This window comes from Crinia signifera, chromosome 6, assembly GCF_055691185.1.
Source record: "Crinia signifera chromosome 6, ASM5569118v1, whole genome shotgun sequence".
Lineage (NCBI taxonomy): Eukaryota > Metazoa > Chordata > Amphibia > Anura > Myobatrachidae > Crinia > Crinia signifera.
In genome coordinates this window covers 144,698,145-144,712,993 of record NC_139222.1, presented here as the reverse complement: position 1 = coordinate 144,712,993, position 14,849 = coordinate 144,698,145, and the positions used below count along the sequence as shown (strand labels likewise).

Sequence of the window (14,849 nt, the reverse complement as noted above, 5' to 3'; positions counted from 1 at the left end):
TAAAACCCTTTAGATAACACTCTGGTTGTTCGTTTTGGGATGGTTTGAGCACTCCTAACCAGAATGTTACTCAAATTATCAGCTCTGCGGTATGTGAATTTTGGACGGTGTCCCACATAATCTTTTAGAAGGGGATCCTTCGTAAGGACACCCCAATGTTTACTGATAAGTTTCTCCAATTGTACATGTTGGGAAGTGTACTTGATGATAAATCATACTTCCCGACTTTCTGGTTTTACAGTTTTGTTTTTATTGGTAGAAACAATATCATAATTTTTATTATATGCTTCACATACCCAGGTTTGATTGTACCCTTTCTGAAAAAAAAATTCTCTCATTTCTTCAGCTTGAACCTCATAATCGCTGGTAGTTGGTGCAGTTTCTTCTAAGTCTATAAAATTGACTGGATGGAATGCTCTTTATCCAGTTGGCATGATTGTTGCTCTCACTGCTTATATAGGAGCAGCAATCAGTTGGCTTTGTATAATTTTCAGTGCAAATTTTCAAATCCTCTACAAAAATAGTTAGGTCAAGGAAATTTACAGTGATTGGGCTGATAGTGTATGTCAACTCTATATTTTGGTTGTTATTATTTAAGTACATACAGAAATCATCAAGGGTGTTTAGACCCCCCCTCCAGACGAACAGGAGGTCATCGATGTACCTGACCCATAGCACCAGGCTGGCACTCCATGGGTGGTCGGACCAAACTTGTTGGTCCTCCCACCTTGCCATGAATAAATTAGCATAGCTGGGTGCCATCCTGGTGCCCATCGCCGTCCCTGCCGTCTGGAGGTAGAAATCTCCCTCGTACCAGAAGAAGTTATTATTTAAAATCATTGCAATACCCTCTAAAATAAATTATTTTTCTTTACCATCTATTTTTGCTTTAGTGAGATGGTGTTCGGTTGCTGCAATGGCATGATGATGCTGGATAATGGTGTAGAGGGCTCTTACATCTGCGGTAACAAGCAAGTCGCCCTCTTCCCATACCAATCCTGACAATTTTTCTATTACAGTGGCGGTATCCTTAGTATAAGATTTTGTATCTTTAACTAATGGTTGTATTTTATGGTCTATAAAGTGGGATAAATTAGAGGTAATAGATCCCACCCCTGCCACAATGAGGCGTCCGGGGGGATTTACTGTGCTCTTGTGCACTTTTGGCAAAACATATATAACATGCACAGCTGGATTTTCTATTTTGAGATATTTAGCCTCTTCCTCTGTAATGTTACCTTGAGACAAATATAGACTGACAAATACATCCATTTTCTTTTGGATTTGGGCGGTGGGGTCTCCTCTCAATTTTTTATAGGTATGTTTATCTGCCAATTTTGATATTCTGAGGAATATAAAGAACTGGAAAAACGGATAACATATAAAATAGAAAAAAATGAAAAAGATCTAAGAAGTAAAAAACAGAAAAAATACAATAGAGATAAAAGAGATAAAATCAGTGATAAAGAGGAGACACAAGACTCCATGCCCCACAGGGAAAAACTGTCCATTATTCACAATAAATGGAATAATATAACTAATAAAAAAAAAATACCAAAAAAATTAGCTCAAATACCCCCCCAAAAAAAGGAGGGAAAACAGAAATGTCCAGGATAGAAAAGAAATAGGTTCAGTAAGAGGCAATCCCAACACCCCTAGATTTAATAGGTTTAAATCTAATTATCAATCCAAAAACTACAGGGATGGCCCTCTATCTACATGGAGAGAAAAGGAGTATAATCGTTATGAGCCAATACAAACTGATCGAAAAGTAGATGACTATGAGGAAGATCAATGGTATGATGCACCTGAAACTAGAACTAATAGGAAACAATGGAGGAATAAGGACACAAATAGGGAGTATTTTTTAGAGAAGCGCCCCCAAAGAAATTATCGCACGTGAAATACCATTTTAATAAAAGGGGAAAAAGAGCAGGATGTAGATTGGGAATGTCCAAAAATAAAAGAAACAAATTAAAAAGACAGGAATCTGATAATACACATCCTGACCAACCAGAGATAATTAGTGAAAACTCAGGGGAAAATAGTACTAATATTAAAAGCACCTCTAAGATATACAATCTTAGTAGCTACACCCTTACTGTGGACGAGAAAGATCTCCTTGAAAAGGGACTAAAGTTCTCTCCCTCCAATACCACTGATAAGTTTGAGGTATTCACAGATCTGCAAAGATTCGTTAGAAAATTAGCGTTAAAAAGATTTTTCCTTGAGAACAATAAAGAAATTGATCAAATTCCAGCGGGCGAAATCAACGTTCTTAAACGTAAGTCCAAGTTTTAGAAAAATCCAGCTGTGCCCGTTATATATATTTTGCCAAAAGTGCACAAGAGCACAGTAAATCCCCCCGGACGCCCCATTGTGGCAGGGGTGGGATCTATTACCTCTAATTTATCCCACTTTATAGACCATAAAATACAACCATTAGTTAAAGATACAAAATCTTATACTAAGGATACCGCCACTGTAATTGAAAAATTGTCAGGATTGGTATGGGAAGAGGGCGACTTGCTTGTTACCGCAGATGTAAGAGCCCTCTACACCATTATCCAGCATCATCATGCCATTGCAGCAACCGAACACCATCTCACTAAAGCAAAAATAGATGGTGAAGAAAAATAATTTATTTTAGAGGGTATTGCAATGATTTTAAATAATAACTTCTTCTGGTACGAGGGAGATTTCTACCTCCAGACGGCAGGGACGGCGATGGGCACCAGGCTGGCACGCAGCTATGCTAATTTATTCATGGCAAGGTGGGAGGACCAACAAGTTTGGTCTGACCACCCATGGAGTGCCAGCCTGGTGCTATGGGTCAGGTACATCGATTACCTCCTGTTCGTCTGTAGGGGGGTCTAAACACCCTTGATGATTTCTGTATGTACTTAAATAATAACGACCAAAATATAGAGTTGACATACACTATCAGCCCAATCACTGTAAATTTCCTTGACCTAACTATTTTTGTAGATGATTTGAAAATTTGCACTAAAAATTATGCAAAGCCAACTGATTGCTGCTGCTATATAAGCAGTGAGAGCAACCATCATGCCAACTGGATAAAGAGCATTCCATCCAGTCAATTTTATAGACTTAGAAGAAACTGCACCAATACCAGCGATTATGAGGTTCAAGCTGAAGAAATTAGAGAATTTTTTTTTCAGAAAGGGTACAATCAAACCTGGGTATGTGAAGCATATAATAAAAATTATGATATTGTTTCTACAAATAAAAACAAAACTGTAAAACCAGAAAGTCGGGAAGTATGATTTATCATCAAGTACATTTCCCAACATGTACAATTGGAGAAACTTATCAGTAAACATTGGGGTGTACTTACGAAGGATCCCCTTCTAAAAGATTATGTGGGACACCGTCCAAAATTCACATACCGCAGAGCTGATAATTTGAGTAACATTCTGGTTAGGAGTGCTCAAACCATCCCAAAACGAACAACCAGAGTGTTATCTAAAGGGTTTTATCGCTGTGGCATTTGTCCAATGTGTAAAGCATGTAAAACTGCACCCAAAATTACAGAATATAAGTCAAAGTTTAACAATGAGAACTTTACCATTAATGACTTTATCACGTGTAACTCCAAGAACGTTGTGTATTTATTGGAGTGTCATTGCGGAGAGCAGTATGTTGGGCGAACCGGTAGACACCTCAAAGACCGTCTAGCCGAACACGCCCGCAATATAAGAAAGGATCACGAATTGCACAACATTTCTTTACACTTCAAGGAGAAACACGGTTGTGACATAAGAGGGTTAAAATCTTTTTGTGGGATTAAAATCTGTAAATCAAGCTGGAGAAAAAATGACATAGAGGAACGTGTAGCCAAATTGGAAATGAAATGCATATTCACACTTAACACCATGGTCCCTAATGGGCTTAATGTGGATTATGAGTACAAATGGCTGATATGAAAAATAAGGGGGGTGGTATGGTTATGTTATATACCACTAATTTTGTTCCCTCCTCTCTCTTTTTTCTCTCCCTCCAAATGTCCGGCTGTTAATGAGTTGCTAGTTAGTCAGTTGTGCAAAATTATTTATGTATGCTGCTATTTTTAGAAGTGCAATATGTTTTTAAATTTTATACATCTTTTTATGTATTTGTTTATGTATACATTTTTATGGATTTTTTGTACTTTATAATATGTATTTTAAATGTGTCTAATTGTGTATATATAACGTATCTAAGCACTTTAATCTAAGTCAATTCAGATAGGATGTAGAATGTAGCCGGACACAGGTCTAATATGATTGGCCGGCTGAGGACCACATGACGAAGCAGGCTGATGTTATAAGCAACTCCCTGTGACCATGGCGGCACATCTTGAAAAAGGATATATCAAATATCCGAACCGCGTTGATCGGGCCGGATTCACCACTGAGCAGGAGCAGCGGGACGGATCTGAGTGGCGCTACACAGACCTCCGCTACCTGGCGTTGACTGCAGCACGCCAAACAGTGAGGGAGAAGCCGCCGGTAACCTGCTTATCTGCACTGCCACACTTTGGACACTTTTTATCGTTGTTTGTAGTTTTTGGATCTGTGGATCTATGTGAAATAAATCCGTATTACCTGTTCCCTGACGTCCACGGTGGTCTATCTTACAAAGAAACCTCTGATGTGCATGCGAGATTGAATTCTCATGTAAGTTAATTTCATGTTGATATTCCCTGCAATTGTGGAGTTTTCTTAAAGAAACTGCTACGGGTACGCCTGAGTTGAAACTTATCGTAAGTTTACTTCCTTATGACACCAGGAAGAATTAACTGCAGAGAATAGAAATACCGCATCAAAGATAACCTGCATTTGTTATCTGTCATAGCACTGGTCACTTGTTAAATATTTTTTGTCTGTGCATTCCATTTGGGTTAGGGCGTTAACCCCTTACAAGAGACCAGCTGCATTTGGTGTTCAGCGCTGGGTACACACCTATCCCCTCCTAGTGCCATCATTGTGTTTGGACATTTTGTACACGCACAAATAAATGTGAAATATACACACAGCTGAGGTTTTTAAATAATTTGATTTTAATAAACATATTTCAATGTAAATTACCCAAAACATGTATATATTTTGTAGAGTACAATATAAATGTATCCAGTCACAAGCATAGTTGCTACCATAAATTCTACCTGTGCAAAAAATAAATCATTTTGTCATTATTTTGAAGAGACGCACAATATCCACCTATATAAAAAAAATATTTTAACTTATGTGAGCAAATGTTTCACTTATGAGAAGACTGTTATCCATATAGTCTCTTATATACAGGTAAATAGAGCACAACCATTATGTTGTTACTGCTCTACAGTTGTGCTGTAGATTGGGGTAAATAACAGTAAGAAAAAAAGTGACAATGTTTTGTCAGTTGCGGTAAAATTCCAGTTGCAGCCACAGACTGGAAAATGTGCACTGACTAGTTTCAGTTACACAGCAGGATACAGTGATAAGAGTAAATGCACACTTCATGTATAGCATTGCCTTGTACAGTGACCACTTCTAATACACATCAGATATGAAAAGCCCATAGAGCCTCTATAGTACATCATTTCTGCCAACTTCTACTGCATGCAAAATGCATTCTTGCATGACTACAGATAAGCACAATGTAGGAAAACAGCATATTATTAGTGTACAAGTGCTTTTATGTTGCCTTGATCATTCCGTTTCACTTGTGCTAAATCATTCGTAGAAGACCTGATTCTGGGTCAGAGTTTTGTGCATAGGAGAGCAGCTTACTCAATGCAATCGTTTGATAGTCATCCCTGGAATCAAGCTTTTGCTTGGCCTGAGGGATGACTTCATGGAAGGTTTCTGTCCTCCTTCAGTGCATTATGGTTTAACAGCTGCCCTAAGCGCTCAGGTAAGACATAAATCTCCCATGAATATGCTGTTTTGTGATAGAAATGTAGAAGTTTAACCACTTGGCCCATCTGGTCTGCCCTAAACACACACAGACACTAGGGTTATTTTTTGCCAGGAGCCAATCTGACCCACCGGTATATTATTGGATTGTGGGAGGAAACTGGAGTATGATGAAAATATACAGACTCCATAAAGATGGTGGGAACCCATGACCACAGTGCTGTGAGGCTGTAAATGCTAACCATTACACCATCTGTACTGACCTAATGTCATATCTCTGCGCAAATGCACTTTACACATACGCCAATATTCCAGTTTTCTTGGGAAGGACATGCACAATGCAGTGAGATACTGTACAATTACAGCACTGAAATCTGTTCAATTGGAAAACAAATATTTTCCTATCTGAATTCAGTATTATTTCATTATACCAATTTCAGGGAATTTCATTATGTCTTCTGAAAACTTTGCAATGATTTTGGTTGAATTTAATCGGAATCAAGTGGTCTACTCAAATTATAATGTTTGTGTGGTAAACTTTTGGGCTCCATATTTATATAATTAATTGTTTTGGCAGGTTTTGTAAGATTCTTTAAAGGGATTACATTACACCACAGGTTCCAAAACTTGGTCCTCAAAACCCCACACGGTGCATGTTTTACAGGTCTCCTCACAGATTCAGAATGAAGCGATTAGCTCCACCTGCTGGGTTACCAGGAAAATGTTTAGGGTCCTATGTACCAGCTAGAAAATGTTCACTGTTTAGCGACTTCAGTACAGAGTTTAAAAACCTCTGCTTCTGGCCTTCCATCTTAATTTAGGATTGCTGTAAGCTGTGTTGAAACACTTTTTTTCATCAATTAACGAGATCATAAATTAAGAGGCAGTCCATGAGTAGAGTATTTGTACCTAATGGATGGAGTCATTTTGGAGGGACAATATAATAACGGCAGTGATATTTATATATCATATAGTACAAATACAGACTAATTCATGAAAAATAGTTCCCATTCATCAGTACTATTTTTAGGATCCAATCAGACAACTCTATTTTAGTGTACATTACTGTTTGGATAAATGCCTCAGCTCGCTCCTCAAGATGTCTGTATATTGTGTCCATGGTGGAGATAGAACTGTAGTCAAATTTTAGTTTGTGTTCAAATTTTTTTGCGATTAGGACATCCCATTTTAGCAGCAGATATGGTATATTACTCTGGGGGTAAAACTAGTGCAAGGAGAAAATAATGTGTTATACATGAACTAAACTCTGTCTACTATCACTGTAAAAACTGTGTTATAAATTCAGTATACAATAAAGTTTGGTATGCACTGTACAATATCTTTACAAAATCTTTGCCACTCCTGGAGCAATTATATGGGGCATACTTACTACATGATATTATTAAAATGGGAAAGACTCTGCTAGGTTAAGGAAACGTTTGGAGCCCCTTGGGGAGAAGTATTTCCAATACAAGGCATATTCTCTGCATTGAGAGAGGGAGAAGAAAGCAGCTCAATTCTGGTTCACTCGTAAAAGCAAACTCCTTTAATGGATAAAACCATGTGCACTGCAGGTGGGGCTGATAAAATGTGCAGAGATTTTTTTTGTCTGTGCAAGGTAAATACTAACTGCTTTCTTTTTACACTACAATATAGATATCAGTTTGAAGTATAAACCCCACCCAAATCTAACTCCCTCTGCACATGTTACAGCTGCCCCACCTGCAGTGCAAATGGTTTTGTCTCTTAAAGAAGAAGTTTGCTTTTGCTGGTGAACCAGAATCAGGCCCTTTATCATGATGGGGATAGTTTCCTGTCTGAATTAATACATGTATTACATTAGAAATGTGTTTAATCATAGCTTTTCATGTTTCTTTCAGTGCTGTTTTCATAGTAAAACAATAGTTCCCACATGTCTGGTAGAATTCAAAAGTTTTTACTTTGTAATACACTGTTTTTTTTATTCATTTCAGATTACTTCTGTTACAGCCTTTGGATGTTATTTAAAAACCTACTGTCACTTATGCATATAGACTGCCTTCTTGTGGCCTTAACCATTACCTTATAATTATCATTTAGGAACTACCCAGTGTTGTCAGTGACTACTAATAAATTGATTGTATTTGCAGGATTATTGGTTCACCTCAAAAAATAGCTTCCTTCTCTGTGTAGGTGAAATGTACACTCAAACATATGCAGCATATACAATTTGGTTATGCCAGATCATAATACATGTGAATAAACAAATAAAAACATTCCCTCTGTAAGTATTTAAGTATTTTTATTGAACATTTATAAGTGAAATTAACCTTATATACACAGTAGGGCAATTCTCACCTTGATGGGATTATCATTGCATCCTACTATATATGTAAATTGTATTTAGCACATCTCTAGATATAGAGGGGAAATCAATTGGGTGCCGCTATAATAAATGTTGGACCTGACAGAGCAATTCCATTGTTCAGGGTGTCCATTAGTTACTGTATTCCTCAAACCAAATAAGAAGGGTTAGCTGCATATAGCGGCTAAACCCATCTAAAGTTCTGTTTCGGACACCCAGACTACTGACTTATTGCACACTACTTCTTGACACCTCAGGAGGCTGCGAGCAGTAATGTATGTCCCTGTGATACTCGCGCACAAACAGAGCAACAACTGAATTGCTTCATTGGTTGTCATCTAGTGTCTGCAGCAGAAAAAAACAACTGTTTCACCCCCTTAATGTTTTCTCTTTTTTTTTTTTTGTGGTAATTAAGCAGTTGATTGTCTTTATTTAGTTATTTATACATTTGTCAGAAGGCACACGCTGTAGTTGTCAGGGACATTAAAACTTTTTTATGGAGACAATAATACCGCATTCACATTGCTATAGGTGGGCCAGACCAGGGATTTTGTCACACTGAACCTTGGTCGCTCATAATACACAGGACGAACAAGGTTTAACCCTTCTTATAACCTAGGTTAAATTGTTATGTTGGTGGACCCGTACTCTGGGCATAAAGTGGCACTGGGGAGGTGGTGAGACACATTTAGCCATGCCACATAATCTCCTCCCATTAGGCAGAGCCAGGGACAGTGTTATGGTTTTTGGCATCCCCCTGCAAACTATAATGCTTTTCTGTTAAAAATACTGCCCATCGCCAAGGCGGAGGTTGAACAAGTTCTACCTTACCATTACTTGTGTTGAAACTTCTTCCACCCCGTTCCCCCTCACTTAAACCCCCGCCCATACTGAAATTCCAAATGGTCAGTAGGACACCGGTGGTGAGTGTCATCGATTGTAATATAGTTGAAAGCAATGGTTCATGTCCTTTTATAGTACATAGCCCCAGTGAGGAATGTCACCTCATGTCTGCTGTCACACATACCTAAACACTGCAGTAACTCTAATGAGAGTAGGTACAATGTGGCTGTGTCCTGTGAGCGCATATTGTACAGCTTTTGCTATATTAGCCTTAAAAAAAATAATCAATTTGATTAGTTTCTGTAAATTGTCCTGTCTGCTCTAAATCCCACAATGAGAATACAATAAAAAGGAATAGCTATGTAGGTCAATATAAAATTCTATACGTATATATGTGTATATTAAAAAATATCCACTATAATTTCACATTACATTATACAGTGCTGCCGTCTTATAGCTACACAAAGCAACATATTTTCAAGGACTTCTCCATTATTTGGTATGGGTCTCAAAGCAGCGTACATACATAACATTGAATTTAGTTACTGCTATTTCCTCATAGACATCATATAAGACAGGTTTCAAAGCAAGCAACTTTTCTTTAGGATCTACAACCTGTCTGTTATGAGGACAACAGTTCAACATAATTCTACTTCACATTCATGGAATATTATCTACAACAACCTCACTCACATCTTCCACATTCAACTTTGACTAAATCTCATATCGTATTGCTATAGCTTTATAGTATAATGCACATTCATTGTTAACCATGGCTTCAAGCAAAAAAAGCCAGTTGGCAAAAAAGTGTTGGCGGGTGACTTTCCAGATTTGTGTCTCTGAAGAAGTCCAAAGTGCATGGTCATGTAACTCACAGTCTAAAAAGAGAGAACATCTAACCAAAGCCAACAAGATGTTCTAGTGTATTGTCCAGTGAACACTAAGCATCGCAATGGGACCTCCCACTACGAGCTAATGATGACTTGTGGAACTCTGCCATATCTTCTTGGAAACAGGAACACAGCTAGGTGATATACAGCTATATGGAGACCTCCACTGTCATGTACAAAATGTTAGTAAGCAGTCACAGAGGCAGCAATGGTCCATGCCACTCATATGTTGGATACAGTCTGTCGGGCAGGAGTCTGTTCCTTTGTTTTCTGCACGGTGCACATATAGCTCTTTGTACAATCCCACGGAGCAATCAAAATCTATTTTGCTGAACAAGTCCACTGAGGTCATAGCTTCAGAGAACACGGAAACAAAGGTCCACTGAGGTAGTCCATTTTTTAAATATTTATCTTCAAATGTTCATTTTCTTTGAAGGCTGTTACTAAGAAAAATAAAATATTTTGATTAAAATAATTTAAATGGAGGCTTTATAGGTATAACAATAGTGAACTTTACCTCATACATTGAAACATCATTAGTATTATTATATATAATTGTCCACTGGCAATGCAAATAAATACATGAAACGGCACTTATATGTTAGTAGGGCGCCCACTAAGCTATTTGCTTGGTTTTCCGCGTCCTCTCGCAGGGATCGCTGCGCTCGACACACTATATAAAATCAGCACCACGCCAACATGGATAGTGGGGGTATGAGTGTACTAACTATAGTGGGCGCCCAACTAACATATAAGTACCCATGAAACAGATAACATTTCATGGTCTGTAACACTTTTTTCTTTTTCCAGAAGAATGTTTGGTGTTTCTCAAATACACTTTATTGCTACAGAGGTTTTTGGGTAGTTTTACACCATAAGGAAGACAGAACAGTTGTTCCTTAGGCCAATGGGATGGGGGGGGGGGGGGGGGGGGGGTGTCTGTGTATACCATTTGTGTGCCCTTTTGCTGGATCACACTAACCTATGCCTATAGGGAAGTCCCAGCACCCAGCATGCCCTGCAGCAGTTTTACTATTAGGGAAAGCTAAAACTGTAGCAAAGTATGCTGGGATTTGTAATTTCACAACAGCTGGAGATCTACAGGTTGGCCTGCTATAGAGGATCCCTCTTGGGGAGAAATGCAAAGAAAAGCCCATAGGCATCAGTTGGGTAAGTCACCTAACGATCCATGCATCTTGGAGCTTGGCACATATGGGAATGTGGTCAAGACAGGAAAACTTAATTTTCTGAGTTTTCCCCACAATTTCAAGTTTAGTACATCATGCTTATTGGGCCTACACATGTGGAGATGTGCTGCGAGAGCGTTCGATCGTTCAGCGTCGCTCAGCACACAGCATTGCATATCGATGTGCCACTAAACGATCTGTCAGGGTCAGTGTTCTCCACTCAGAACACTGGCCCTGACCCAGGTGATTAACTAGATTTATCCAGTGTGCTGGCTAGTAATCGCCGGGGCAATAGCGCCGCGCATGGCTTTCGCTACACCCCTACACACGGAATGATGTTGGGGCATTTTCTAGTGAGATCGCTTAGAAAATGCCCAGTAATCGCTATGTGTGTGTAGGCCCCTTTATTGGTTCTTATCATTGCTGACTCTAGCTTTCCAGCTTTCCCCTTGGCGTTAATTGAATAATTGCAAGCTTTGGAAGGTGTACAGTTTATTTAACCTCAAAATTACCTTTACTTTTCCTTTATCTTCCTGATCACACGTTTCATTGTGAAATCCTCCAGTAGTTATCTAAGACAGAAAACAATATATATTAATGAATATTTCACCATCTCACCATGCAGTCTGAACTAAGATTTCACATTTGCATGAAGAATTGAGATTTAGGAATATATTTACTAACAAGCAGTCTGAGAAGGCAGATGATCATCCATGGCTTTCATCAATAGTTTTGAAACACCAACAGAAATCATTGCTAAATCCGTTTTGTTTAGGAATGCTCAATAGTGCTGTTTTTAAAATGTTGCTTAAAGCCATCTGATTGGTGCTAGTAATAACCAGCAGTTTAGCAAATATCCCCATTAGCCTAAATCTGTATTTTGTAGAAGTGTGACATATACCGCTATGTTATGTTACAGAATAATATGACTACTATAATTACTAATTTCTTACATTTTGTCAGCACTATGCAGTTTGTTATAAATAGGTTGAAATTTCAGAATTGTCAGAAATTTACTCAATGCATACTCACCATTCTCGTCACATCTCCTGAAAATGTGACCCCTTTGTTTTGACGTTGTTCCTGTGAGCCTGTGCTGCTCCCTCCAAGTGAATTCTTCCTGATTCCTATCAATTGTAGGAATTTACATTACTCCAATGTTATCAGATATTAGAGGTAATCAGATATTTTTATTAATTAGTTTTTTTAAAAGTTAAACAGTAAAAATAGGCCCTAACTACTTGCAGCAGAACTGCATTATTTTAATATGTGTAGCAAATTTCACTTACTTCAATTACATGAGGATCACTATATTGGAAATTTGTTTTTGTTCCGATATATATTAATGGAGATATCTACTTGAATACACACACTGCTCAAAAAAATAAAGGGAACACTAACATAACACATCCTAGGTCTGAATTAATGAAATATTCTTATTAAATACTTTGTTATTGACATAGATAAATGTGCTGACAACAAAATGACACAAAAATTATCAATGGAAATCAAATTAATTAACCCATGGAGGTCTGGATTTGGAGTCACACTCAAAAGTGGAAAAACACACTACAGGCTGATCCAACTTTGATGTAATGTCCTTAAAACATGTCAAAATGAGTCTCAGTAGTGTGTGTGGCCTCCACTTGCCTGTATTACCTCCCTACAACACCTGGGCATGCTCCTGATGAGGTGGCGGATGGTCATCTGAAGGATCTCCTTCCAGACCTGGACTAAAGCATCCACCAACTCCTGGATAGTCTGTGGTGCAACGTGGCATTGGTGGATGGAGCAAGACATGATGTCCCGGATGTGCTCAATTGGATTCAGGTCTGGGGAACAGGCAGGCCAGTCCATAGCATCAATGCCTTCGTCTTGCAGGAACTGCTGACACACTCCAGCCACATGAGGTCTAGCATTGTCTTGCATTAAGAGGAACCCAGGGCCAACCGCACCAGCATATGGTCTCACAAGGGGTCTGAGGATCTCATCTCGGTACCTAATGGCAGTCAGGCTACCTCTGGCAAGCACATGGAGGGCTGTGTGGCCCCCCAAAGAAATGCCACCCCACACCATTACTGACCCACTGCCAAACTGTTCATGCTGGAACCTTCTCCTTGGCATCTCCAGACTCTGTCATGTTTTTCACATGTGCTCAGTGTGAACCTGCTTACATCTGTGAAGAGCACAGGGCGCCAGTGGCGAATTTGCAAATCTTGGTGTTCTCTGGCAAATGGCAAACGTCCTGCACAGTGTTGGGCTGTAAGCACAACCCCCACCTGTGGACGTTGGGCCCTAATAACACCCTCATGGAGTCTGTTTCTGACCATTTGAGTAGACACATGCACATTTGTGGCCTGCTGGAGGTCATATTGTAGGGCTCTGGCAGTGCTCCTCCTGTTCCTCCTTGCACAAAGGCAGAGGTAGTGGTCCTGTTGCTGGGTTGTTGCCCTCCTACGGCCTCCTCCACGTCTCCTGATGTACTGGCCTGTCTCCCGGTAGCGCCTCCATGCTCTGGCCACTACGCTGACAGACACAGCAAACCTTCTTGCCACAGCTCGCATTGATGTGCCATCCTGGATGAACTGCACTAAGGGCCTTATTTTGGTTCATTCTTTCTGACAAAATCCTTCTTAGATGGACAAAACCATGTGCACTGCAGGGGGGGCAGATGTTACTTGTGCAGAGAGAATTAGATTTGGGTGAGTAATTTTGTTTCTGTGCAGGGAAAATACTGACTGCTTTATTTTTACACTGCAATATAGATCTCACTTTGAAGTAAAAACCCACCCAAATCTAATTCTCTCTGCACAAGTAACACCTGCCCCACCTGCAGTGCACATGGTTTTGCCCATCTAAGAAGGATTTTGTCAGAAAGAATGAACCAAAATAAGGCCCTAACTGAGACACTTGTGTGGGTTATAGACCCTGTCTCATGCTACCACTAGAGTGAAAGCACCGCCAAAAGTGACCAAAACATCAGCCAGAGAGCATAGGAGCTGAGAAGTGGTCTGTGGTCACCACCTGCAGAACAACTCCTTTATTGCTAACTGCCTATAATTTCCACCTGTTGTCTATTCCATTTGCACAACAGCATGCAAAATTTATTGTCATTCAGTGATGCTTCCTAAGGGGACAGTTTGATTTCACAGAAGTGTGAATGACTTGGAGTTACATATTACATGTTATTTTTTTAGCAGTGTATTTGATACATTGATACTTTAATTTCCTGTTACTATGGCTTTGGTGGCTCTTACTACTTTGGAAGCAGGGTGCTTACCAGTTGCTGGTAGAATCTCTAATCTCTGCAAGCTGTTCCTTCTGGACTGGTTGAAGCTGCCCTTGGATAGGCGCCTCTGACGGCTGGACAACATGGCTGCTGGAGACACTATCCCCGGGGGAGGCACTTTCCCCATCTTCTGATACAACTCCTCTATCTCTTTCTTCTGCAATGCTTGTAACACCTGCACTTCCGACATGTGTCTATAGAGGAAAACAGTAAGGCATTCAATTTGTAGTAGAACTCTCATTTACAATTTACAATCAAATTGCAATGAAGATCAAAACACATCATGGGCCAAATGTGATAGGGTGAGAGTTTTAGAAAGTGAGAGATTTTGGGAGAGTTTTCCCATTTTTTTAAACGGCAATCAATTACATTGCAAAATCAACGTGGTTTGTCAGT

General features: G+C 39.3%; 1 protein-coding gene across 2 annotated transcripts in view; it reads right to left on the bottom strand.

Annotated features, from left to right (window-relative positions):
* Nucleotides 1–5,090: 5,090 nt before the first annotated feature.
* WNK4 (WNK lysine deficient protein kinase 4) overlaps nt 5,091–14,849 on the bottom strand; it is a 176,940-nt gene continuing 167,181 nt past the window's right edge. For both annotated transcript variants that reach the window (XM_083147518.1, XM_083147519.1), the window contains 4 exons: nt 14,445–14,647; nt 12,197–12,291; nt 11,677–11,736; nt 5,091–10,420 (listed from right to left, as the gene is read on the bottom strand). In XM_083147518.1, coding sequence (XP_083003644.1) covers nt 10,418–10,420; nt 11,677–11,736; nt 12,197–12,291; nt 14,445–14,647 — 361 coding nt within the window. In that variant the 3' untranslated portion in view covers nt 5,091–10,417. The remainder of the gene's footprint in view (nt 10,421–11,676; nt 11,737–12,196; nt 12,292–14,444; nt 14,648–14,849) is intronic.